The sequence below is a fragment of the Ranitomeya variabilis genome, chromosome 2 (assembly GCF_051348905.1).
Source record: "Ranitomeya variabilis isolate aRanVar5 chromosome 2, aRanVar5.hap1, whole genome shotgun sequence".
NCBI lineage: Eukaryota > Metazoa > Chordata > Amphibia > Anura > Dendrobatidae > Ranitomeya > Ranitomeya variabilis.
In genome coordinates, this window is record NC_135233.1 from 244,094,264 (window position 1) to 244,119,920 (window position 25,657).

General features: G+C 44.5%; 1 protein-coding gene across 2 annotated transcripts in view; it reads right to left on the reverse strand.

Moving 5' to 3' along the window:
- ADAMTS13 (ADAM metallopeptidase with thrombospondin type 1 motif 13) overlaps positions 1-25,657 on the reverse strand; it is a 72,068-nt gene that overhangs the window by 2,986 nt on the left and 43,425 nt on the right. For both annotated transcript variants that reach the window (XM_077284345.1, XM_077284346.1), the window contains exons 11-29: positions 24,305-24,409; positions 24,004-24,155; positions 23,260-23,323; positions 22,971-23,097; positions 22,529-22,674; positions 22,230-22,350; positions 22,026-22,106; positions 19,964-20,145; positions 19,727-19,862; positions 19,508-19,637; positions 19,232-19,411; positions 18,400-18,589; positions 18,213-18,312; positions 17,520-17,649; positions 17,099-17,278; positions 1,594-1,770; positions 1,207-1,411; positions 859-1,129; positions 304-450 (exon numbers count right to left, since the gene is read on the reverse strand). In XM_077284345.1, coding sequence (XP_077140460.1) covers positions 304-450; positions 859-1,129; positions 1,207-1,411; positions 1,594-1,770; positions 17,099-17,278; positions 17,520-17,649; positions 18,213-18,312; positions 18,400-18,589; positions 19,232-19,411; positions 19,508-19,637; positions 19,727-19,862; positions 19,964-20,145; positions 22,026-22,106; positions 22,230-22,350; positions 22,529-22,674; positions 22,971-23,097; positions 23,260-23,323; positions 24,004-24,155; positions 24,305-24,409 — 2,824 coding nt within the window. The remainder of the gene's footprint in view (positions 1-303; positions 451-858; positions 1,130-1,206; positions 1,412-1,593; positions 1,771-17,098; positions 17,279-17,519; positions 17,650-18,212; positions 18,313-18,399; positions 18,590-19,231; positions 19,412-19,507; positions 19,638-19,726; positions 19,863-19,963; positions 20,146-22,025; positions 22,107-22,229; positions 22,351-22,528; positions 22,675-22,970; positions 23,098-23,259; positions 23,324-24,003; positions 24,156-24,304; positions 24,410-25,657) is intronic.

The following is a 25,657-nucleotide window of genomic DNA, read 5'->3' on the forward strand; positions in this document are numbered from 1 at the left end:
CGCTGGTAACCAGGGTAAACATCGGGTTACTAAGCGCGGCCCTGCGCTTAGTTACCCGATGTTTACCCTGGTTACCCGGGGACTTCGGCATCGCTCCAGCGCCGTGATTGCAACGTGTGACTGCAGTCTACGACGCTGGAGCGATATTCATACGATCGCTGCGACGTCACGGATCGTGCCGTCGTAGCGATGTAAATGGTACTGTGTGACGGTACCCTAAAGGTGGAAAATAAACATATATGACATGTAAATATAGAGAAGACCCTAAAAATAATTCTAGTAATCTCCACCATAGAAACCTACCGGCTGTGCAGTTGAGGGAACTTGAGAGGACTTTGACAACTATCACTTCTCCGAGTGGACGTCCGATTGAAAATATACAATCTTTTTCCAGGAGGCCAGTAGTATTTATTACTCCGGTTGAGTTCATGAAGAGACGACCACAGACATCTGCAAAAGACAATGATACTAATGAGGATGAACATGAGAATCTAACCCCACATTCTCAGAACCGGAAGTGATGACAACCTATCCATACAGTCATCTGACCATTCCCACTACTTATGGCGCTGTAGGGTCAGATATATGATAGACAGGACGTGATCCAGTCCATCAGCTAACTGAGCCTGCAAGAACTCAATCTTTTGGGTCCATTTTATGACTACCGTACATGGACATGGGGTGAATTTAGGTGCAGATTTTAGTGGAATTCACCCCTCTATTTGAGGATGGAACAATTAATATGCTGCAAATTGTATTTATTTTATTTCTGACTGGCAGTTTCCGCAGCACGTGAAAACAATTTGGTAAAATAATATAATCGGGATTGGACAGAATAACGCTCAAACCACAGTTCACCTTCATCGTCCAAATGCTTTGGTCTTTCAGACATTGGAGCAGCTTTAAATTGAGGTCTCTGGTTAGGGACAGCTGGTGTTGACAATGGGCCACGCACCACGTCTGGCGGTGACGTCTGGGTCTCCAATAGGCAGGGGTTCTCTGAGCATCCTCTCATGGTTATGGGTTTCGGGGCGTTCAGGCAGAATGTGGGACTCACTTGCTGATGAGTCTTGGAGTTGATGCAAAATTCTTGACGTCTTTGAATGCCGTTTCCACAAGTAATAGAGCACTAAAGGTTAAGAATATATATTAGTCACAATTCTTATTAATGCAGGCAAACTGCCTTTTTTTGTGGTTGATCAGTACCTGAGTCCATGTCCCCACGTCCCACATGTAGAAGCAGTTGGCCATAAAGCAAGGGATGACGGCCAGAGGTCTCTCATGAGATGGGCAAAACGCTGTGTCTACCTCATTCTCTTCTCCAGCCACTGTCTCTATACAAGACACCTTCTGCTTGGATACTCCGTACCCACAAGCTGCAGAACATGGACTGACAACTACCACTTGCCACCTTGTAGTGAATGAGAAAGGAACGTTCAGATACACAAATAACACGATGCCTATGAAATATCAGATACCTGTTGATGTAGTCGTAGTCAGCAGTGCAACTGAGTAAATAATTTTGATAAAAGTCATAAGAACTACCTAGCATTCTGTAATGTACAGACATAGAAAAGCATTCTGTACTTGTACCTCGGGGGGCACGGCTGGTGGTTGCAGGATTCCTGTTCTTTAGGATGAGGCAAATGCTGACATTCATTATCTGCAACTATTTTTTCTTCAGCTTTTCCTTCTCTGGTGCAGTATAGCACTCTCTGTAAGATGCCGCCTCCACAACTTACACTACAAGATCCTGATTTATAGCGCCACCTGGGGGAAAAAAAACGTTTTCAAAGATTTAAGAAATTTTGCTCCAAAATTCAAATAGAGGTTGTCTACCTTTGCGGACAATTTATTTTTCTTACTTAAATATTTGTATTTTAGGCTGTTATCAAAAAGGTTGCACCTTTTGTCTTTTATAGCCTTGTCGTTGCTCTTGCTTTTGTTGGTAGCAGAATCAGCTCAGTGAGATCCTTCTGACAGTCCAATGGGAGGTTTTCTAACCATGTTACAGTATGTGTCTTATGTATATCAACTGATTTATAACCACAGACCACATCAAAGTTGGATGTGCCAGGGAACAAAGAGCTTTTAAAAGCAAAACCGTGCAAAATTTGTAATGAAATCGAATAGCAGACATTATTTTTAGCCCCAAATACAAGCATTTAAGTACAAAATAAATCTCCAAATGGTTGACAACCTAGAATGAACCTAAGCTGAAAAACCTCATTTGTGCTCCTAGGATCCTCTCTTCACAGGTAAATAAAGGGAAATGGGAAATCAATCTCTGGAGTTTGGAAAAGAAATGCGGGAAAATAATCATTAAGTCTAACTATATTGTCACAGGGCTACTGCAATAGAGAGGGGTCAGAAGTTTGCGCCGTCTGGCTACACATGCACCTGCACTGGTTGCATCTGCTGTGCCTTCTAGTTAGCTGTGCAGATTTTCCTTGCTGTGTTGTTGCAAGGGTTAACAGTTCTGTTTGTTTCCTAGAGCTCACGGTCCTAAATTATCTCTGCTGTTCTGATTTCTCCACTTCCCTCTGGTATAAATACTCATGGAGGTGTGAGCTGTGTGAAGAGAGGTTGCCTCTTGAGATATGGGTTTGGAAGTTTGTTTGAGTGTTTTCCTTTACCTTAACCTACTATTTGGTTAGCTTTACCTTTTTCTTTCCCTTTCTGTAGTCTGGGTGAGTGTTGAGTGATTGCTGTTTCTTTTATCTTTCTCCATTTCCCATTGTGTGTTTGTCAGAGCAGGACTAGCGTTCCTGCTGCCCTACACACTAGTCAGGGTTGTTCTCATGTAAGAAAGGGATAGGAACGTGATCGCCACTGTCATGTTCTCAATGGCAAGAGAACATAGCATATATAGGAACTAGCTCTTGGAAGATGGAAACTGAACTGACCATGAACTAAACCTACCGCACAACTAGCAGTGGCCGGGTAGCATTCCTACTTTTTATCCCTAGATGCCCAGCTCCAGCCGGAGGACTAAATAATGCTAGCAGAGGAAAATATTAGACCTAGCTCACCTCTAGAGAAATACCCCGAAAGGAGACAGAGGCCCCCCACATGTATTGGCGGTGATTTAAGATGAAGTAACAAACGCAGCATGAAAATAGGTTTAGCAAATTTGAGGTCCACTTACTAGATAGCAGAAGACAGAAAGGACACTTTCATGGTCAGCTGAAAACCCTATCAAAACACCATCCAGAAATTACTTTAAGACTCTGGCATTAACTCATAATACCAGAGTGGCAATTCCTGATCACAAGAGCTTTCCAGACACAGTAACGAAACAACAGCTGTGAACTGGAACAAAAATGCAAAAACAAACATGGACAAAAGTCCAACTTATCTAGTAGTTGTCTAGGAGCAGGAACATGCACAGAGAGGCTTCTGATAACATTGTTGACCGGCAAGCAACTAACAGAGAAGCAAGGTTATATAGCGACTCCCACATCTTGATGGGAACAGGTGAACAGAGAAGATGAAGACACAAGTTCAATTCCACCAGCGGCCACCGGGGGAGCCCAGAATCCAAATTCACAACAGTACCCCCCCCTCAAGGAGGGGGCACCGAACCCTCACCAGAACTACCAGGGCGATCAGGATGGGCCCTATGAAAGGCACGAACCAGATCGGAGGCATGAACATCAGAGGCAGTCACCCAAGAATTATCCTCCTGGCCGTATCCCTTCCACTTGACCAGATACTGGAGTCTCCGTCTGGAAACACGGGAGTCCAAGATTTTCTCCACAACGTACTCCAACTCACCCTCAACCAACACCGGAGCAGGAGGCTCAACGGAAGGCACAACCGGTACCTCATACCTGCGCAACAATGACCGATGAAAAACATTATGAATAGAAAAGGATGCAGGGAGGTCCAAACGGAAGGAAACAGGGTTAAGAATCTCCAATATCTTGTACGGGCCGATGAACCGAGGCTTAAACTTAGGAGAAGAGACCCTCATAGGGACAAAACGAGAAGACAACCACACCAAATCCCCAACACAAAGCCGAGGACCAACACGACGGCGGCGGTTGGCAAAAAGCTGAGTCTTCTCCTGGGACAACTCCAAATTGTTCACCACCTGCCCCCAAATCTGATGCAATCTCTCCACCACAGCATCTACTCCAGGACAATCCGAAGATTCCACCTGACCGGAGGAAAATCGAGGATGAAACCCCGAATTACAGAAAAACGGGGACACCAAGGTGGCAGAGCTGGCCCGATTATTGAGGGCGAACTCCGCCAATGGCAAAAAAGCAACCCAATCATCCTGGTCAGCAGACACAAAACACCTCAGATATGTCTCCAGGGTCTGATTAGTCCGCTCGGTCTGGCCATTAGTCTGAGGATGGAAAGCAGACGAAAAAGACAAATCTATGCCCATCCTAGCACAGAATGTTCGCCAAAATCTAGACACAAATTGGGTTCCTCTGTCAGAAACGATATTCTCAGGAATACCATGCAAACGAACAACATTTTGAAAAAACAGAGGAACCAACTCGGAAGAAGAAGGCAACTTGGGCAGGGGAACCAAATGGACCATCTTAGAAAAACGGTCACACACCACCCAGATGACAGACATCTTCTGAGAAACAGGCAGATCCGAAATAAAATCCATCGAGATGTGCGTCCAAGGCCTCTTAGGAATAGGCAAGGGCAACAATAATCCACTAGCCCGAGAACAACAAGGCTTGGCCCGAGCACAAACGTCACAAGACTGCACAAAGCCTCGCACATCTCGTGACAGGGAAGGCCACCAGAAGGACCTTGCCACCAAATCCCTGGTACCAAAAATTCCAGGATGACCTGCCAACGCAGAAGAATGAACCTCAGAGATGACTTTACTGGTCCAATCATCAGGAACAAACAGTCTATCAGGTGGGCAACGATCCGGTCTATCCGCCTGAAACTCCTGCAAGGCCCGCCGCAGGTCTGGAGAAACGGCTGACAATATCACTCCATCCTTAAGGATACCTGTGGGCTCAGAGTTACCAGGCGAGTCAGGCTCAAAACTCCTAGAAAGGGCATCCGCCTTAATATTCTTAGAACCCGGTAGGTATGACACCACAAAATTAAACCGGGAGAAAAACAATGACCAGCGCGCCTGTCTAGGATTCAGGCGCCTGGCGGTCTCAAGATAAATCAAATTTTTGTGGTCAGTCAATACCACCACCTGATGTCTGGCCCCCTCAAGCCAGTGGCGCCACTCCTCAAAAGCCCACTTCATAGCCAAAAGCTCCCGATTCCCAACATCATAATTCCGCTCAGCGGGCGAAAATTTACGGGAAAAGAAGGCACAAGGTCTCATAACGGAGCAATCGGAACTTTTCTGCGACAACACTGCCCCAGCTCCGATCTCAGAAGCGTCGACCTCAACCTGAAAAGGAAGAGCAACATCAGGCTGACGCAACACAGGGGCAGAAGAAAAACGGCGCTTAAGCTCCCGAAAGGCCTCCACAGCATCAGGGGACCAATCAGCAACATCAGCACCCTTCTTAGTCAAATCGGTCAATGGCTTAACAACATCCGAAAAACCAGCAATAAATCGACGATAAAAGTTAGCAAAGCCCAAAAATTTCTGAAGACTCTTAAGAGAAGAGGGCTGCGTCCAATCACAAATAGCTTGAACCTTGACAGGATCCATTTCAATGGAAGAGGGAGAAAAAATATATCCCAAAAAGGAAATCCTCTGTACCCCAAAAACGCACTTAGAACCCTTCACACACAAAGAATTAGACCGCAAAACCTGAAAAACCCTCCTGACTTGCTGGACATGAGAGTCCCAGTCATCCGAAAAAATCAGAATATCATCCAGATACACAATCATAAATTTATCCAAATAATCGCGGAAAATGTCATGCATAAAGGACTGGAAGACTGAAGGGGCATTTGAAAGACCAAAAGGCATCACCAAATACTCAAAGTGGCCCTCGGGCGTATTAAATGCGGTTTTCCACTCATCCCCCTGCCTGATTCGCACCAAATTATACGCCCCACGGAGATCAATCTTAGAGAACCACTTGGCCCCCTTTATGCGAGCAAACAAATCAGTCAGCAACGGCAATGGGTATTGATATTTAACCGTGATTTTATTCAAAAGCCGATAATCAATACATGGTCTCAAAGAGCCGTCTTTTTTCGACACAAAGAAAAAACCGGCTCCTAAGGGAGATGACGATGGCCGAATATGTCCCTTTTCCAAAGACTCCTTTATATATTCTCGCATAGCAGCATGTTCAGGCACAGACAGATTAAATAAACGACCCTTTGGGTATTTACTACCCGGAATTAAATCTATGGCACAATCGCACTCTCGGTGCGGAGGTAGCGAACCAAGCTTGGGTTCTTCAAAGACATCACGAAATTCAGACAAGAATTCAGGAATCTCAGAGGGAATAGATGATGAAATGGAAACCAAAGGTACAACCCCATGAGTCCCCTTACATCCCCAGCTCAACACAGACATAGCTCTCCAGTCGAGGACTGGGTTGTGAGATTGCAGCCATGGCAATCCTAGCACCAAAACATCATGTAGATTATACAGCACCAGAAAGCGAATAGTCTCCTGGTGATCCGGATTAATACGCATAGTTACTTGTGTCCAGTATTGTGGTTTATTACTAGCGAATGGGGTGGAGTCAATCCCCTTCAGAGGAATAGGAGTCTCCAAAGGCTCTAAATCATACCCACAGCGTTTGGCAAAGGACCAATCCATAAGACTCAAAGCGGCGCCAGAGTCGATATAGGCGTCCGTGGTAATGGATGACAAAGAGCAAATCAGGGTCACAGATAGAATGAACTTAGACTGTAAAGTGCCAATGGAAACAGACTTATCAAGCTTCTTAGTGCGCTTAGAGCATGCTGATATAACATGAGTAGAATCACCACAATAGAAACACAACCCATTTTTCCATCTAAAATTCTGCCGCTCGCTTCTGGACAGAATTCTATCACACTGCATACTTTCTGGCGTCTTCTCAGTGGACACCGCCAAATGGTGCACTGGTTTGCGCTCCCGCAGACGCCTATCGATCTGAATAGCCATTGTCATGGACTCATTCAGACCCGTAGGCACAGGGAACCCCACCATAACATCCTTAATGGCATCAGAGAGACCCTCTCTGAAAGTCGCCGCCAGGGCGCACTCATTCCACTGAGTAAGCACAGACCATTTACGGAATTTTTGGCAGTAAATTTCAGCTTCATCTTGCCCCTGACATAGGGACATCAAGGTTTTTTCTGCCTGAAGCTCCAAATGAGGTTCCTCATAAATTAACCCCAAGGCCAGAAAAAACGCATCCACATTGAGCAACGCAGGATCCCCTGGTGTCAATGAAAAAGCCCACTCTTGAGGGTCGCCCCGGAGCAAGGAAATCACAATCCTGACCTGCTGTGCAGGATCTCCGGCAGAGCGAGACTTCAGGGACAAAAATAATTTGCAATTATTTCTAAAATTCTGAAAACCAGATCTATTCCCCGAGAAAAATTCCGGCAACGGAACTCTCGGTTCAGATATAGGTGCCTGAACAACAAAATCTTGCAAATTTTGTACCTTCGTGGCAAGATTATTCAAACCTGCAGTTACACTCTGAAGATCCATTATAAACAGGTGAACACAGAGCCATTCAAAGATTAGAAGGAGAGAAAGAAAAAAAAAAGGCTGCAGCATAGACAGACTGGCAAGTGGTCCAATTAAGAGCACACACAAAAAAAAAAAAAAAAATTCTCAGCAGACTTCTTATTTCTCTCCTTTCTCAGCCAAGGATTTTAACCCTTTAGTGGGCCGGTCAAACTGTCATGTTCTCAATGGCAAGAGAACATAGCATATATAGGAACTAGCTCTTGGAAGATGGAAACTGAACTGACCATGAACTAAACCTACCGCACAACTAGCAGTGGCCGGGTAGCATTCCTACTTTTTATCCCTAGATGCCCAGCTCCAGCCGGAGGACTAAATAATGCTAGCAGAGGAAAATATTAGACCTAGCTCACCTCTAGAGAAATACCCCGAAAGGAGACAGAGGCCCCCCACATGTATTGGCGGTGATTTAAGATGAAGTAACAAACGCAGCATGAAAATAGGTTTAGCAAATTTGAGGTCCACTTACTAGATAGCAGAAGACAGAAAGGACACTTTCATGGTCAGCTGAAAACCCTATCAAAACACCATCCAGAAATTACTTTAAGACTCTGGCATTAACTCATAATACCAGAGTGGCAATTCCTGATCACAAGAGCTTTCCAGACACAGTAACGAAACAACAGCTGTGAACTGGAACAAAAATGCAAAAACAAACATGGACAAAAGTCCAACTTATCTAGTAGTTGTCTAGGAGCAGGAACATGCACAGAGAGGCTTCTGATAACATTGTTGACCGGCAAGCAACTAACAGAGAAGCAAGGTTATATAGCGACTCCCACATCTTGATGGGAACAGGTGAACAGAGAAGATGAAGACACAAGTTCAATTCCACCAGTGGCCACCGGGGGAGCCCAGAATCCAAATTCACAACACGCCACATGGGGTGAAAGAACCTGTCTAGGAATGCTAAGGGTTGCACAGGGCAAGTGTCAGGGGTTCTCTCCTTTAATCGTTCCCTAGTGGCAGAGCTCCCTTTCCCTTGCGTCTTGCCGTGTGTGCGCTGTCTTGCTTCTGGCAGAAGCGTAACATTTATGACGTGACTAGTTGTGTGATAGAGTAATAAAAACAACAGAAGTGTAGTCCTTTTTATTCTTTGTCAGGGTCCTGTGACGCCCCAGGGTCCTGGTCATCACAGTGGCATTGCTTTCCTTACGGGGAGAGTGATGTCACGCTTGGAAGCGATGAAGGATAACTCTCACCAGGTAACACAAACATGCAACATGTTCACACTCCAGACCACAAGGGTGAGCTTGTGATCCTATTTCTAGGTGACTCCCTTGCATATAGAGATATATTGTGGTTTGGAGGGAAAGTTAGTTAGATAGTGCCGGAGAGCACACTGGAGCAGTCTGAGGCAGGAAGAACGTATGAGGAGCCGTGCAGCCACGAGAAAGTGCTGCAGCTCCTGGACAGAGATAATACCGAAAGCCGAACAGATTGTAGTGAGCATGCAGGAGAGCGAAGCACAAAAGAAGGAACACCAGGGGAGCAGAGCAGTGAATTAGCTACCTCCCTGGCTGGCGCAGATTACCGGTAGCCGGAACACCGAGGTTGTGAGGGACTCTAAGACTGACAGCAGAAACCGGCAGGACAGCTGGATTACATATCACCTGTCCTCCCTAACACTCAGGAGGCACAGTGACACATAGAGCCCGGGTCATGATAGAGATCCTGTAAAAAGGCTTGAGTCACCTGCCATACGGGTTTATGTCCCACCTTTATGGAGGACAGAGAGAAGAACTGTGAGGATCTTATCAGAAGCCATACGCAGTAAGGGACTACAACACCACCATGCTATGAGGAAGGCTTTTAACTCCACCTGGTAAAGGGGATTCTGGATTCGCTTCTAAGCCGGCCGGACCCTGCCTTTCGTGTGATCTGGTACCCTGGACTGTGGCTGCTGGAAGTCTTCAGTAAACCAGGTAAAGGTGTCCTCGTTCTTTACTGCACTATTCACCATCTTCCATCTACACACCGGTGTAACAGGCCAAAGTAACCCCGTCCCAGATTAACCCCGGGTATAATTTGGCCTAGGCCAGAGTATACCCCGGGGTATAAACTGGCCTAGGCCAAACTATACCCAGGCATAAAATGGCCTAGGCCAAACTATACCCCGGGGTGTAAAATAGCCTAGGCCAAACTATACCCCTCCAGGCCACATTATACCCCCCAGGGTTAAAGTGGCCTAGGCTACATTTAACCCTGGGTATATTTTGGCCTAGGCCAAACTATACCTAAGGATGTAAAACAGCCTAGGCCAAACTATAACAGGCCACACTATACCCTCAGGCCAGACTATAGCCTTTTACTGGTTGCTATGGGATTTTACATGGCCACTTTATCCTAGCAACGCCCTGGATACGGTTGGAAAAGGGGTTTATCTACCTTGGGGGCACCCTCACAGCACTGCGGGGAAGCCGGGGAACCCTTTTACTGGTTGCTATGGGATTTTACATGACCAATTTATCCTAGCAACGCCTTGTATACGCTTGGAAAAGGGGTTAATCTACCTTGGGGGCACCCTCACAGCACTGCGGGGTGGGTGGGGATCCCTTTTACTGGTTGCTATGGGATTTTACATGGCCACTTTATCCTAGCAACGCCCTGGATACGGTTGGAAAAGGGGTTTATCTACCTTGGGGGGCACCCTCACAGCACTGCGGGGAAGCCGGGGAACCCTTTTACTGGTTGCTATGGGATTTTACATGACCAATTTATCCTAGCAACGCCTTGTATACGCTTGGAAAAGGGGTTAATCTACCTTGGGGGCACCCTCACAGCACTGCGGGGTGGGTGGGGATCCCTTTTACTGGTTGCTATGGGATTTTACATGGCCACTTTATCCTAGCAACGCCCTGGATACGGTTGGAAAAGGGGTTTATCTACCTTGGGGGCACCCTCACAGCACTGCGGGGAAGCCGGGGAACCCTTTTACTGGTTGCTATGGGATTTTACATGACCAATTTATCCTAGCAACGCCTTGTATACGCTTGGAAAAGGGGTTAATCTACCTTGGGGGCACCCTCACAGCACTGCGGGGTGGGTGGGGATCCCTTTTACTGGTTGCTATGGGATTTTACATGGCCACTTTATCCTAGCAACGCCCTGGATACGGTTGGAAAAGGGGTTTATCTACCTTGGGGGCACCCTCACAGCACTGCGGGGAAGCCGGGGAACCCTTTTACTGGTTGCTATGGGATTTTACATGGCCACTTTATCCTAGCAACGCCTTGGATACGCTTGGAAAAGGGGCTTATCTACCTTGGAGGACACCCTCACAGCACTGCGGGGAAGCCGGGGAACCCTGTTACTGGTTGCTATGGGATTTTACATGGCCACTTTATCCTAGCAACGCCTTGGATACGCTTGGAAAAGGGGCTTATCTACCTTGGAGGACACCCTCGCAGCACTTAAGGATGGGTGGGTAACGCCTTAGGTGGTTGCTATGGAATTTCACAGGACCACTTTATCTTAGTAATGCCTTGGATAGAATTGTATAAAGGGTTTATCTACCTTGGGGGCACTGTCGCAGCATTGCATGGAGGCTGGGGAACTCTTTTCCTGGTTGCTAAGCGATTTCAAATGATCAATCTAAGGTACTTACACCATGTAAAACCCTATAGCAAGCAGGGTGCCCCCAAGGTAGATAAACCCCTTTTCCAAGCATATACAAGGCATTGCTAGTATAAAGTGGTCATGTAAAATCCCATAGCAACCAGTAAAAGGGTTCCTCGGTGTAACAGGCCAAAGTAACCCTGTCCCAGATTAACCCCGGGTATAATTTGGTCTATGCCAGAGTATACCCGGGCATAAACTGGCCTAGGCCAAACTATACCCCGGGGTGTAAAATAGCCTAGGCCAAACTATACCCCTCCAGGCCAGATTATGTAACTAATCTGGGGTTAAAGTTGCCTAGCCCAATTTATACCTCTCAGCTCATATTATACCCCAATGAAATCATTTGCATTGAGTGATATACACAAGAATTACTTAATGCTTCAACATTTTATTGAGAAACCAAACTGACAATTCTTAAAGAGTACCTCCCACTATACAAAACTTTTGCCCATGGCAAAAGTAGTTGTAAAGGGGGGTATTTGTAATGCATATGCATTACAAATACCCCCCCATTTTATAGTTACCTTAGGGGGGCTGCCCGATTACCCCCCCTCGCTAACCGCCGCTGCCCGTCTCCTGGTAGACGGGGTCCCCCTCCTGCCGCTAGGTGGCGCTGCCTCTCCATGCGCCGACGTCACAGCCAGGCGCCATAGAGGAGAGCGGCACCTGGCTAGTGCCGTTGGAGCTTGTAGAAGCAGAGCCAGCACCACCTAGCGGTGGGAGGGGGGGCAATAATTTCTCATTAGCTATAAGTCACTTATCATGCAATGCAATTATCTGGGGCAACAAATCGCCCAACAGTCATTCTGTGTATTATGACATTTAGTCTAGCATGTCCTTGCTACCAAATTAACGTTTAAAGCTAAACACTGATAACAACATTGAAATGATCGTGCTTATTTTCAAGATACAGTGCATGTTCAGTTGTTGACTGCAGATTGAAGCTTGCAGGATATGTCAACCAATCCATGGAGTCACCGACGTTTGTGTAGATTATTATGTCGCAACTCAACAGATTCGCCGTGGTCATGATCTCTGCATCAGTTGCCCAGACTCCATCACGAGAGATTCCAGAGATGTTCACATATTCATTCACATTTTGGTTCAAGTAGTCCTGTAGTTTTTTTGTCAAGTCAGTTTTCATATGGTGGATGACTTTATCTCTGAGAAGGGAATGGTTGTCCTCTGTTCCTGTCAAGATGTAGCTGATGGCCCGGAAGAAGCAGTTTCCATCACCTTTGGTTTTATATGTACGCCGTGGTTGTTCAAGGTCTCGTCTGCATCCACAGTATACAACCTTACTAAACGTAAGGCCAAGAGTGGTGCTAAGATACTTCCTTCTTGAACTTGGTAGTAGGTTGAAAGCCTTAGTTTGCTTATTTTTCTGTGTGGCAGAGTCACTGGAATAATCATCATCGGATGGTGGAGAAGCCTCTTTATCCTGGTAAATCTTTAGGTTGCTGGTGTGGTATGTGTTGCTTAATATCTTGCCAGTTTTGTTGTTCTTAAGTTTTACTCGTCCCTTGGTCAAGGATTCCACAACTAAATAAGGTCCAATCCAGCGTGGTTCCATCTTTGAACCTATGCGTTGAATACGGCGCTGATTCTTGATATAAACTATGGTACCAGCAGTGATTTCTTTGTTGCTTTTGTGTCGGCGATCAAAGGCACACTTCTGGTGTTCTTGAGCAGAGTGGATGTTGGTACTGACGTCTGAGTGCAGCTTTTTAAGAATGCTTGACAGTGTATTTAGCACATCAGGGGTGGCATGATCTGAAATGGGCATGGGATCCACCGTATCATCTTTTGAGGGATTAAGGTCCATGGGAAGCTTGGCCTTCCGTCCATACATGACCTCAAATGGAGTAACCTTGGTTGAAGCATGCACAGATGTGTGATAGGCAAACAGAACACCAGGGATGAATTGATCCCAGTTGTTTCCTTGGTCATTGACAAGCTTACTAAGAGCTTCTTTAAGTGTCCGATTATCACGTTCCCGCTGGCCATTTGTTTGTGGGTGGTATGCAGATGAAATACGGTGATCTGTTTGAAAATGTTCCATCAGGTTGTCAATGATCGAGTTTACAAACTCTCGTCCCTGGTCGCTAATCAGAGTCTCCATACAGCCAAGGCGACAGATAACGGAGTACAAAAAATTTGCCACTGACTTGGCACTCTTATCTGGGACAGCTGTTGCTTCAGTCCATTTGGAGAAATGATCAGTGGCAGCAACTATATATTTGTTGCCATTTGATGTTTCCTGAAGAGGGCCAATCATATCAATCCCAACTAAGCTCCATACTTTTCCAGGCACTGATATACTGTTGAGTGGTGGAGCTTCCTTTGTGATTTTGGGATTTATAACAAAACATTTTTGACAGGCTTTCACATACTGGTGAACGTCATTTTTCATTCCCTTCCAGTAAAACCGGTCAGAGATTTTGGCTAAAGTTTTATCTCTGCCAAAATGGCCCCCAGATATTGGGTTGTCATGACAGGCCTTCAGGATATTTGGCAGTCGACTTTTAGTAAGAACCTCCTTTTCCCTATGATAAACAATTCCTCCTTGGGCTCGATATGGCTTTGCTGTTTGTCTAAACTGGGACTTGGCATTTGCACGTTTCTCAGGAGGTAGATCGTAGGTATACTGAGGGTACCTTTGTTCTGTTGCAGTGTAGAATCTCAAAAGCTGGTCATACAATTGATCTTCCATGGTTGTCAAAATTGGAAAAGATTTGGTGTCATAGAGAGCAGAGAGGTGTCATAGAGAACATACAAAACAAGTTATCATTAACTATGCACTGACAGGACAGCGCCATCTACTGTCAGTTCAGATCTGCACACTTTTCAACAAATAAGCAATAGGGTGAGAAAAACAGTGAAGTGATAACATTATGGCCTAGAGAAATACTATAAAAACTATTTTATACCCCCTGGTATAAAGTTTATCCCCCGGGGGTATACTATGGCCTAAGTCAGCTTTTGAATTTTTGTGCTGTTTCCTTCCTCAGTAAAAGGGTTCCCCGGCTTCCCCGCAGTGCTGCGAGGGTGCCCCCATGGTAGATAAACCCATTTTTTAAGCGTATCCAAGGCGTTGCTAGGATAGAATGGCCATGTAAAATCCCATAGCAACCAGTAAAAGGGTTCCCCACCCACCCCGCAGTGCTGTGAGGGTGCCCCCAAGGTAGATAAACCCCTTTTCCAACCGTATCCAGGGCGTTGCTAGGATAAAGTGGCCATGTAAAATCCCATAGCAACCAGTAAAAGGGTTCCCCACCCACCCCGCAGTGCTGTGAGGGTGCCCCCAAGGTAGATTAACCCCTTTTCCAAGCGTATCCAAGGCGTTGCTAGGATAAAGTGGCCATGTAAAATCCCATAGCAACCAGTAAAAGGGATCCCCACCCACCCCGCAGTGCTGTGAGGGTGCCCCCAAGGTAGATTAACCCCTTTTCCAAGCGTATACAAGGCGTTGCTAGGATAAATTGGTCATGTAAAATCCCATAGCAACCAGTAAAAGGGTTCCCCGGCTTCCCCACAGTGCTGCAAGGGTGCCCCCAAGGTAGATAAACCCCTTTTCCAAGCGTATACAAGCCGTTGCTAGGATAAAGTGGTCATGTAAAATCCCATAGCAACCACCTAAGGGGTTAACCACCTATCCTTAAGTGCTGCGAGAGTGCCCCCAAGGTAGATAAACCCCTTTTTCAAGCGTATTCAAGGCGTTGCTAGGATAGAGTGATCATGTAAAATCCCATAGCAACCAGTAAAAGGTTTCCCCACCCACCCGCAGTGCTGCAATGGTGCCCCCAAGATAGATAAACCCCTTTTCCAAGCGTATCCAAGGTGTTGCTAGGATAGAGTGATCATGCTATATCCCATAGCAACCAGTAAAGGGGTTCCCCACCCACCCCTCAGTGCTCGTCAGTGCCCCCTAGGTATACAAAGCCCTTTTCCAAGCATATCCAAGGCGCCAAGACAACGAGCTGGCACGAGCAGGGCTGAAGATTTCATGTCACATGTGACTATAGGGAGGGGGTGGGGCTTAGAAAGGGAGATCCCTGGCGTCACCAGAGGTGGAGGAGCTTGAAAAGGAGCAGTGCCCGATGGGAGGGGAAGCTGTGACCTAGAAGAATGAGCAGCTTTCCCTCAGCTTACCCTGGGGGGTATAATCTGGCCTGGAGGGGTATACTTTGGCCTAGGCTATTTTATACCCCGGGGTATAGTTTGGCCTAGGCCAAAGTATACCCGGGGTATAATCTAGCCTAGGCCACTTTAACCCCGGGTATAGTCTGGCCTGGGGGTATAATCTGGCCTGTTACACCGGGAGCCCTGGGGATATACTTCACCTGTGGGAAGTTATACCATCCAGCTGCCATAACATCACCCCAGAGGACCCCTTAAAGCAGCGTCGGTCCCCACTGACCAAATATCACAGGTGGCGTTACAAACGCAAACTGTAATGAATTTCCTCTTTTACATGGGCGCCCAGGGCCACGGACCGGGTCGCCACCGTGACATTCCCCTGTGAACACCAGACCTGGTACCCGGGTACCCCACAGCCCTGGCAGGCGACTCAGTCCTCTTCCCTAAAATTGGCTTCTGATAGCTGTGGTTCAAACACTTGTTCGATTGACAGTTCCCTCTTTTTTGAGAATGCATGTGGGGGGGATGGAGACAAGAGAGAGCCTAAAGAAGTGGATTATCTCCCTTGAGAAAAAAAGGATTGGAAATGTTGGAAGCCAGCTGTCTGATCCTTCCCTCAATATCTGCCATCAAGGTAGAGTCACGAGGACCCAAACAGATTTGTGATTGGCCGCCCCTCCCATAAGCAGCAAGTTTTGTTGACATTATTGTGCAGAACTAACTTGTAAGTAAAGAACAGTCCACCAGAATCATTGCAGACAGTGTGACGTACACGTTCAAGCTTGAAGAACAAATGTATTGTTATAATGTGTGATATGAACTGTATTATTCGTTAATAATGTTTGTATTGTATTCTGCCCATCAGTATGTAGTTAATAGGGAAAACAAGAGTTAATAGTTGGGACTAGCCCAGAGTGGAAGGGGATAAGTTGGAGGGACAAGAGACAGTTCCTGTCAGAGGCATAGAAAGGGCCCAGAATGTGCAGACAAAAGACCTAAGGTCCAATATGAGCAGTGCCGCATGAAATGGGCGTCCCTAATGCGAGAGGAGACACAGGATAGCGAGATCCTTGGCAGAGAAGCGGAAGAGAAGTGACTGAAGGAACAGAGAGATAGATTGGGAGACGGGTCCTGGGTCAGTAACGGGCCTAAATGGGACATAGCCCATAAGAGGAAGTGAGTGCCCCAGGCAGAAGTTCCAGAGCGTCTGAGACAGAAGAGATAAGTAAAGGCCATAGTTGCAAAGTAGCTCCGCTAAAAGGAAAAGGACGCAGAACCGCGGGTTGATCATAGGACTGTTACAAACTGGACTGTAGTACTGAACTGGGGTATGGTGAAAAAAAGAGTGTGTGGAAAATGCTCCGTGTGTTGAAAGAAAATGTTCATCAAGTTGTGTAAGTGCTATCTATTCTATATATTCTCAGTTCTATATATTCAAGTTCCTGATCAGTAAAAAGTTTATTTTTGACTAGTGGTCTCCCTCACTGAATGGAAATGTCCGGTCCTGGCAAACCAGTGTCATAAGTTACATGTGGCCTGAGCACGTGTAGCACCCTCACAGCACAAGTCCACATACCCAGCCAGGACCCCACCTTCATGTAGTGTACCGGGGTGCAATAGTGCCTTGCCCATGGCTACCGTCCCGCGCCACGTTACAACAGCTCATACTCTGAGTATCATTACCGGACAGGACAGGGCTCCATGGCGCACTCTTTCATGGAGTTTGGAGGTGGCATTGGGCTGCAATTGGAATGAGGTAATCGATAAGTGATGCTATTATCCCTCCTCACACAAGCCACAGACAGGGGGATTATTCCTCCACCACAAGTCACAGGACATGGCGATAACTCCATCACTTCCCATCTATAGGAAAAAATAACAAAAACCATTAGAATAACATCAGAACTAAAATTCAAAGTGTCAGGTGGCAATTCTCAGACAGGTCCAATGACCACAAACATTTGTGTTATTCATGCTGTTCCAGTTTTCAGAGGTCATGGGCAATTGCACAGTTGTTACCCCTGTGCCTTTTTCTTATTTTGATGTAATAAGTAATGTGGTTAGAAACAGTAAAATAATGACAAAATATGCAGGATTTCTTTACTCTGGTGGACAACTTTGGGGCTGACATGGCTTATGTTGTGACTCCGGCTTCAAAGTTTGGTTACAGTTATCCTCCGTGGTCTCCTCTTTGGCATAAAAGTCAACACAAATATAGTGGAGCTCTGAAGAACCTAAGAGAGGGACAGTATAAGTATAATATTACATAGGTTTATATGACTGTCCACATGTAAAAACGTAGAAGTCTTGGTCTTCTAATTTATTTATTTTTTGTACTCAAATAAATTTTTATTAAAGAATAACATGTCAGGATACAATCTTTTCAGAAGACAATCAATTTCACATGTGACACCCCAAAAAAACAATAACAAAACTAATCCCTCCCCCCATCCCCACTATAGACAGCTCATATTATCATTCCAATATTCCCCATCCCTACTTAATAGAGGTTATTGCAATTTGGCCTTCTAATTTATGTTATACATAGCCGATGGTGCTTAGCCTTTTCTCCCTCTGATTATCAAAAGTAACATGAAAAGGGATTTCCATTAGCCCTTTGAGATCTAAAAACCACTGTCTATGTAGCATCCAGGGAGTCATGAAGGCTTTGCCAGTCCTGGCAGATCTTGGCACTAATAGACTTCTAGTACTTAGTAGTTAGGTTAAGGCTCATTACTACTTGTTGATTAATCCAAGAAAATCCAAAGCTAATGTCACATAATTCAGGAATGCTTACCGGTAGCGCAAGTGACAGAGCATTCCCCTTGAACTGGACTCCACACATACACGTCTGTCTTGTTAATGCCATTGGTAACTTTATTTACTGAAGGTATAATCTATGGCAAGAACACAAGCAACATCCAAAATGTAATCAGCATAATTTAGCAGTTTTCTGTTAAGTTTCAGTTGGACGTAATACTTACTCTATCCCAGCCGACGGGGCATACGCTGACCACACACTGGACCAGGGATGTCGGCCTCTCATGCCATGAGCAATTGGAGTCATCCACTATGGATTCCAAACCAGACTGTGACTGCACACAAGAAACATTACGCTTTGCCAGACCAGATCCACAAATGGCTGAGCAAAGTCCGGGCTCTGACATTTCCCACCTACAAAGAGAAAAAAAACTTTATCTCCTCACAAAGGAACTGAATTTTGAAGATTTGGTAGCTGCAGTTATCAAATATAATGGGTAGCCTCCTCCGCTATTTTATCCACTGTTTACATCTGTACCCAGTTTTTATTCAAAGCTTCTATCAGGCCAATATAGACAATTGATCTAGTTCCTCAGCCACATGAGAGCCACCTTGGCCACGTCCATTCCAGGAGGAGAAATAAAAGTCTATAGAGACTCTGGTTCCTGACAACTTGGCCACACAGTAGACTATAGATGACTGCACATTTTCAGTTGCCGAAGGCTTCATGCTTATTTGGCCAACAGATATTCCTCCCATGTACACTCAATTCAACATATGTTGACAAAGGTGGGACACCCAAAGGATCGGGAGTTAAAATTCAACATGTCCAATCCTTTTTTCCACCTTTTCTTCGGCGAGATCTGGGAGATCCCTTTGTGTGTAACATAATCAACCAGTTCTGATAATGTCATCTGGATTTGGCCAACTTTTTCTAAATGAATCAAGTAGGAGTTGCAACCAAAGCTGCTTAAATATCAATCCTCTTTAATGCATAACTCCTTATTTTAAATATCAATCCTCTTTAATGCATAACTCCTTATTTTATGGAGCTACCTTGCAGGACAGGCCTCAGGGTGACAGGTAGTGAAGACCTCAGGTTTAAGTGTGTGGCTGCAGTACCGATCAGATATTATTGTCTCCATATCATTTTTCTTTTGGACACAGTGCACTGTCCTCAGCATGACGCCACCTCCACAGGATACCGTGCATGGAGTAGACACCTTCACATCCCACCTAGAAATGAAGAAAAAGTCAACATGATGAATTAAGGTTGAAGGAAGCCTTCAGTGCTTTACACTTTCTCCATAGTTAGGGAATTTAACTATGTACCTTGGAGGGCATGGATCGTCCCCGCAGGGTTCCTTAGCGGGTTGGATAAAGTTCGAATCATTACATAATTTTGATTCAACCACTTCTTGGAGCGTAAGGTCAAAGCATTCATAGGATACCATCTGAACACCTGGAGGGAAGAGGCATTAGCAATCAGTACTAATGGTTAAAAAAATGCAGAAATTGGGACTTTCATATAAAATGGATTAATAGTCATACCTCCACCGCATGTTGCTGAGCACGCTCCACGTACCGACATCCATGCGTAAGAATGGTCTTTCGTAGGAACATAGTAACTGTATTCAATGTCAGGATTTGTACTCTCTCCATATTCTGGACCATATTTTCTGTAAACCTATGAAAAAAAAACAAAAGGCGCAAAAAGATTTGCACAGCTATAGTCTGGCATCCATTTAGGTAGCCGAAAGATGACAGTGCAAATGCTAGGAATATTACCTGTATCTCTATGTTAGATGTGGTTGGACCATCAATGATGATCTTTTCTTGATGGGGAAGCTTCTCGAGAGTAAGAAACAGTCTGAACTTCATCTGTTCATCTTCCAACATTGAGGGATGAGTGACATTCATGGAGATACTTTTCTTTCCGGCTACAATATACTCCGCGTTTTCCTTTACAGCTATACAAGAGTCAAAAAGTAGCTGAAGATTTCAGTAGTTTGGATTTTGACCCCATTTCACATACATTCTCAATGTCAATCACCTTAATCTATGAACATCTAAATGTCCTTTGGAGGATGTACTATCACAAGAACTCGTTCTAAGCCTCAACACAAGGGCTTTATTACCAGGGTAGTACTCGCAAGTCGCAACTGCTATGGGGCTCAACAACTAAAGGGACCCATCTACACTCATAAGGTGCACTTAGGCGTATGGGCAATGGAAATTTTAATGTGGCCCCTTTATCATCTTTATTATGGAGCCCCATGGTTCTTTCTGCTGTATTCATTAGCTCTTCACTGCTGCATTACTTTTACTGCATTTAATTACTACATTAATCCATCTGTTCTGATATCATATGTTCATTATATCTGTAAGTGGCATTATACATTTTTCCTATGCTCCCAACACAGTAAAAGTACATTATTCCTGTGCTTTGATATCACAGTGTATTATCCCTGTATTGTCACATCACTGTTGCATGATCCCTATACTGTGACATCATTGTGTATATTATCACTACACTGTGGCATTTCTATGTGTATCATCGCTGTACTGTGACATCATTGTGTACATTATCACTAGACTGTGACATTTCTGTGTGTATCATCGCTGTACTGTGACTTCATTGTGTACATCATCCCTACATTGTGACGTCACTGTGTGTATCATCTCTATACTGTGACATCATTGTGTGCATTATCCCTACACTGTGACATTTCTATGTGCATCATTGCTGTACTGTGACTTCATTGTGTACATCATCCCTACATTGTGACATCACTGTGTGTATCATCGCTGTACTGTGACCTCATTGTGTACATTATCCCTACACTGTGACATCACTGTGTGTATCATCGCTGTACTGTGACTTCATTGGGTACATCATCCCTACATTGTGACATCACTGTGTGTATCATCGCTGTACTGTGACATCATTGTATACATTATCCCTACATTGTGACATCACTGTGTGTATCATCGCTGTACTGTGACATCATTGGGTACATCATCCCTACATTGTGACATCACTGTGTGTATCATCGCTGTACTGTGACTTCATTGGGTACATCATCCCTACATTGTGACATCACTGTGTGTATCATCGCTGTACTGTGACATAATTGTATACATTATCCCTACATTGTGACATCACTGTGTGTATCATCGCTGTACTGTGACATCATTGTATACATTATCCCTACATTGTGACATCACTGTGTGTATCATCGCTGTACTGTGACATCATTGTATACATTATCCCTACACTGTGACATTTCTATGTGCATCATTGCTGTACTGTGACATCATTGTGTACATTATCCCTACACTGTGACATTTCTATGTGCATCATTGCTGTACTGTGACATCATTGTGTACATCATCCCTACATTGTGACATTTCTGTGTATTATCTCTATACTGTGACTTCATTGTGTGTAATATCTGTGTACCTTAACATCACTTTATGTATTACACCTTTGCTGTGACATCACTGTGTTTATTAATTCTGCACTGTGACATCACTGTGTATAATATACTTGTGCTGTGACATCACTGTATTAATTATCCCTGTACTGTGACATCACTGTGTGCATTTTTCTGTACTATTAGATCACTGTGTGTATTATCTCTGTACTGTGACAGCAGTGAGTGTATTATACCTTTGCTGTGACTTCACTGTGTGTGTTATATCTTTACTATGATATCACTTTGTATATTATTTCTCTGTACTATTACATCACTGCATTTATTATATTTGTACTGTGACATCACTGTGTGTATTATCTCTAGTCTATAACTTTACTGTCACCAAGGAATTGTAGGACTCCTTCATTTACCCATATGTGTGAAAAGAGGTTTTCGGTTGGTCACATGTATTGTCATAGAGCCGACAGGAACTGTGAGGAACGTGACATAAGCTGCAATGCAAATTGTAAAATTAGATTATAAACTTTATAACATATCCAAAACTAGGCTAATAATAATAATAATAATTATTATTATAATGAATAATATTAATAATTATTATTCTTGTCACTCACCGCCAGCTATTCCTTCACTGAAGGTCCCTCTGACTCTACTGCATGTGCCGTTGTCTCCGCCACATACCCGGCATTGGTCCGTCTCCAATGCAGAATCCATTATTCCATCACAGCCAAAGACCTGATCAAGATACCTGTATTACACACAGGGTAATTTCATAAGAAGCGCTTCCCACCTACTCTGATAGCAGCCAGTCTATATGGTCTTCTATAAGGTTTTAGCTTGCAATGCAACAACACAGCATGACGACATATCATGCTATAGTCTTTAACAGGAGTTGAAGCTCTCTGGTTCTCACCTTACATTGTCCAGCTATACACAGCTTGAAAGTGGCATCTGTCTCGCCACTTGGCTCACATCGCGTACCATCCATAAAAGTGTCACCACGTTTCACCATGAAATTCTGCCCCTGAGCACGGCACATATACTGGCACAATGTGTCACCTGAGGAACATCATGATGTGGTCAGAGCTCCACTCCTAATTTCGACAAACTGTTTAGGTCTCAATGTACTTAAAGGGAACATCACAAGACTATTTTAAAATGGTTGAAAGCTTTGGCATGTGGACCACATAAATTGGGAAATTATGAATCAATGAGTTGTAGTGCTGCACACCAGTTATGATGTGAGGCAGAGCAGCAACGTGGCTATAAAGCTGTGAGCTAGTAATAATGTGAAACTATGCACCATTATATATTTATGTATTACAGTATAGACCATATAAAACAATCCCACTCACCACGTGCAAACCCAGCTACCGATGTCCAGTGGTAGTATGAGGGTTGACCTTGAGAAAGGAAAAGCGGCTTATTGTCAGTGGCAGCACATTGCTCAGTCATAAACTCCAGTTGTGTTGTGTCACAGGTCTGAAAAAAATATTTTTTTATGCAACAGTGGTCTCCATCCTGAAGTTCTCCAGCTGTTTTGAGGCTTTCAATAAGGCCTGATAGGTTGAGGGCCACTGGTTGGAGACACGTATAATACAGTGTATGGTATCAAAATAATGTAAAGGAAATCCTGTATCCTACCTGTGTATTACACATTTCAGCCTGAAGGCTTGGACCTTCACAGTGGCGACCACCAAATGCAGGTCTGTGGGAAGAATAATTCCAAAATGCAGAGCAGAATAGAAATGAACCATGTTGTACAATATTAAGCTACACAAACTTTGGTGTTGGGAAGTTTAAATGTCACTTCCTTTTTTAAGTTTACACGGCAAAGATCCATCATTCGGTAGTGACTGTGACTGGTACTGCAGCTGAGACTTATTCAAGTGAATGACACTGAGCTGCATTACCAGGCACAGACATTACCAAAACTATGGGGATGCAGGGCTCAAACTTGAACATTATTTCCACTTCAAGTGCCAGAAATGGCACCCAACAATCTCATAATAGTTGGCCAAATCTATGCAAAGTTCTTTCCTGATTATGCATAAAGACACAAGATTGGTGGCCACTGATGATGGTGTCTGAGGTCAGGCATGCCCCAGTAATTGAAAAGAAGAGACCATAACACTCATTAAATGGGGATTTCATCCAAAAATGACCTTCAGACTTGTCTCAGATCACATTGGTAGGATTTGTAAGCTCAGACCAAAAGTGATATCCAAAACTTAGTGGCTGTTGCTTCCTGTAGAGTGCCCTAACCCATTTGTGTCCAGACTGTCCGACTGCAAATATCTGGAGCGGGTGTGATCTACTAACATCTTTTTGGATGGACATCAAGAAAACGCTGGTCCAAAGTGGACAACTCCTTAACTAGTGTGTTACCTTGGGTTGTTGCATTGACGTTTTCTGACAATTACTCCCCCTCCACAACTGCGGGAACAAGAAGTAAAACTGCTCCAAGTAGACCAGACTCCATGGACCACTGATACTGGATTCAGTTCCGCAAGAGAAGTACAGCGTCCTTTATGACACCACTGAGGAAAGACAATAAAGAAACCATTAAATCCAGGAACATTTCATTGTCTGCATTAGTTACACGCTCCTAGTCCAGTGGTTGCCAAACTTATATCATGGCCAGACTGCCGCAGGCAAGCATTCTGGCTTCTAATTTATAAAATGTTACCTTGTTCTCACCACACTCTGTGCCATCAAGTAATGGGACAAGTAGACGGTTGCAGCTGGTCCGGTCGTGTTGAGTGATGTGACAGGAGAGGACGCTGCACGTGTCCTACGAGAAATAGTGAGACAAGAAAACTTTAAACGTACTCTCTGGGATGTTCTGGGAGTCTCCTGAAATTGAGTAGATCTCCCATGCTTCTGGCAGACCAGGCAAGGTTTTGGCAAAAGGTGCTTGTAAGCGAGGACTCCGACGACGATAATTTCCATTTGAACAGATGACATGATATTGACCCGGTTGTACGGACAAGTGCAAAAAGATGCAGAAAAGATGCAAAAAGATTTTCACCAAATTAATAAAGCTAGAGAATGATACCAACAGAAACAGTAGTTCTAGCCCAAATTGTTGTATAATGGTACAATCTCTTTATAGACCCCATACCTACAGTATGAACGTCTCTAGTGCCCCTTAGTACATTTATAGAATGGAGGATGGTTGTCCTTGAAGTATAAGTGGGTCAATCTCTTACAGGACCATTACTTTATCTCTGTCTACTGCACTGTTTTACTTGCAGCCTTTGACTAAGTTCACTCAAACGTTTATAAAATCGTCTAATTTTCATCCATAAAAATGAATGATTTTCCATCTGTATTGCCATCCGTATGGCATCCATTTTTATACATCAGCAGTGAGTAGAAATGAAGAGACCAAATACAGTTTCTTATGTTAAGAATTCCAGCTGATCTTTTTTACACACCCATGGCGAGTTTCATCCGAAATCCAGAAGAAGCTAGTGAATGCTGCGATTCTTTTTCATGCAGTCATTCAGATCGTGAAAAAAAAGGATCATCTGAATAGCCAAATTGAATAATGTTGGTCCGAGTGCTGTCAGTTTTTTCCACGAACAGACTTAATATATGGTGGTGTAAATGTAGCCTTAGGTTTCTTTCACACTTCCGTTTTTACAATCTGCACAGGATCCGTCAAAATGTTGAAACGACGGATCCTGTGCAGATTGTAAAAAATGGGTGCACTGGGCCCGTTTTTCTGACGGACCCATGGAGGCCATGTGCACCTGTTGTGTATGTTTTCCGCTGCGAAAACACATACACAACACAACACAGGTTAAAAATAGTAAAAAAAATAAAAAATTGCAATATTCTTACCTTCCGGCGTCCCGCGCACCATTACCGATGCTCGCGATGCTCCCGGCAGCTGGCGTTCACAGTAATGCCTGGCGAGCAATGACTTCTGATGATGTAGCGGTCTCCCTAGTTGACGGGAGCATCGGTAACGCTGCGCGGGATGCCGGAAAGTAAGAATATTGCGATTTTTTTTTTTTTAACATTATATCTTGTC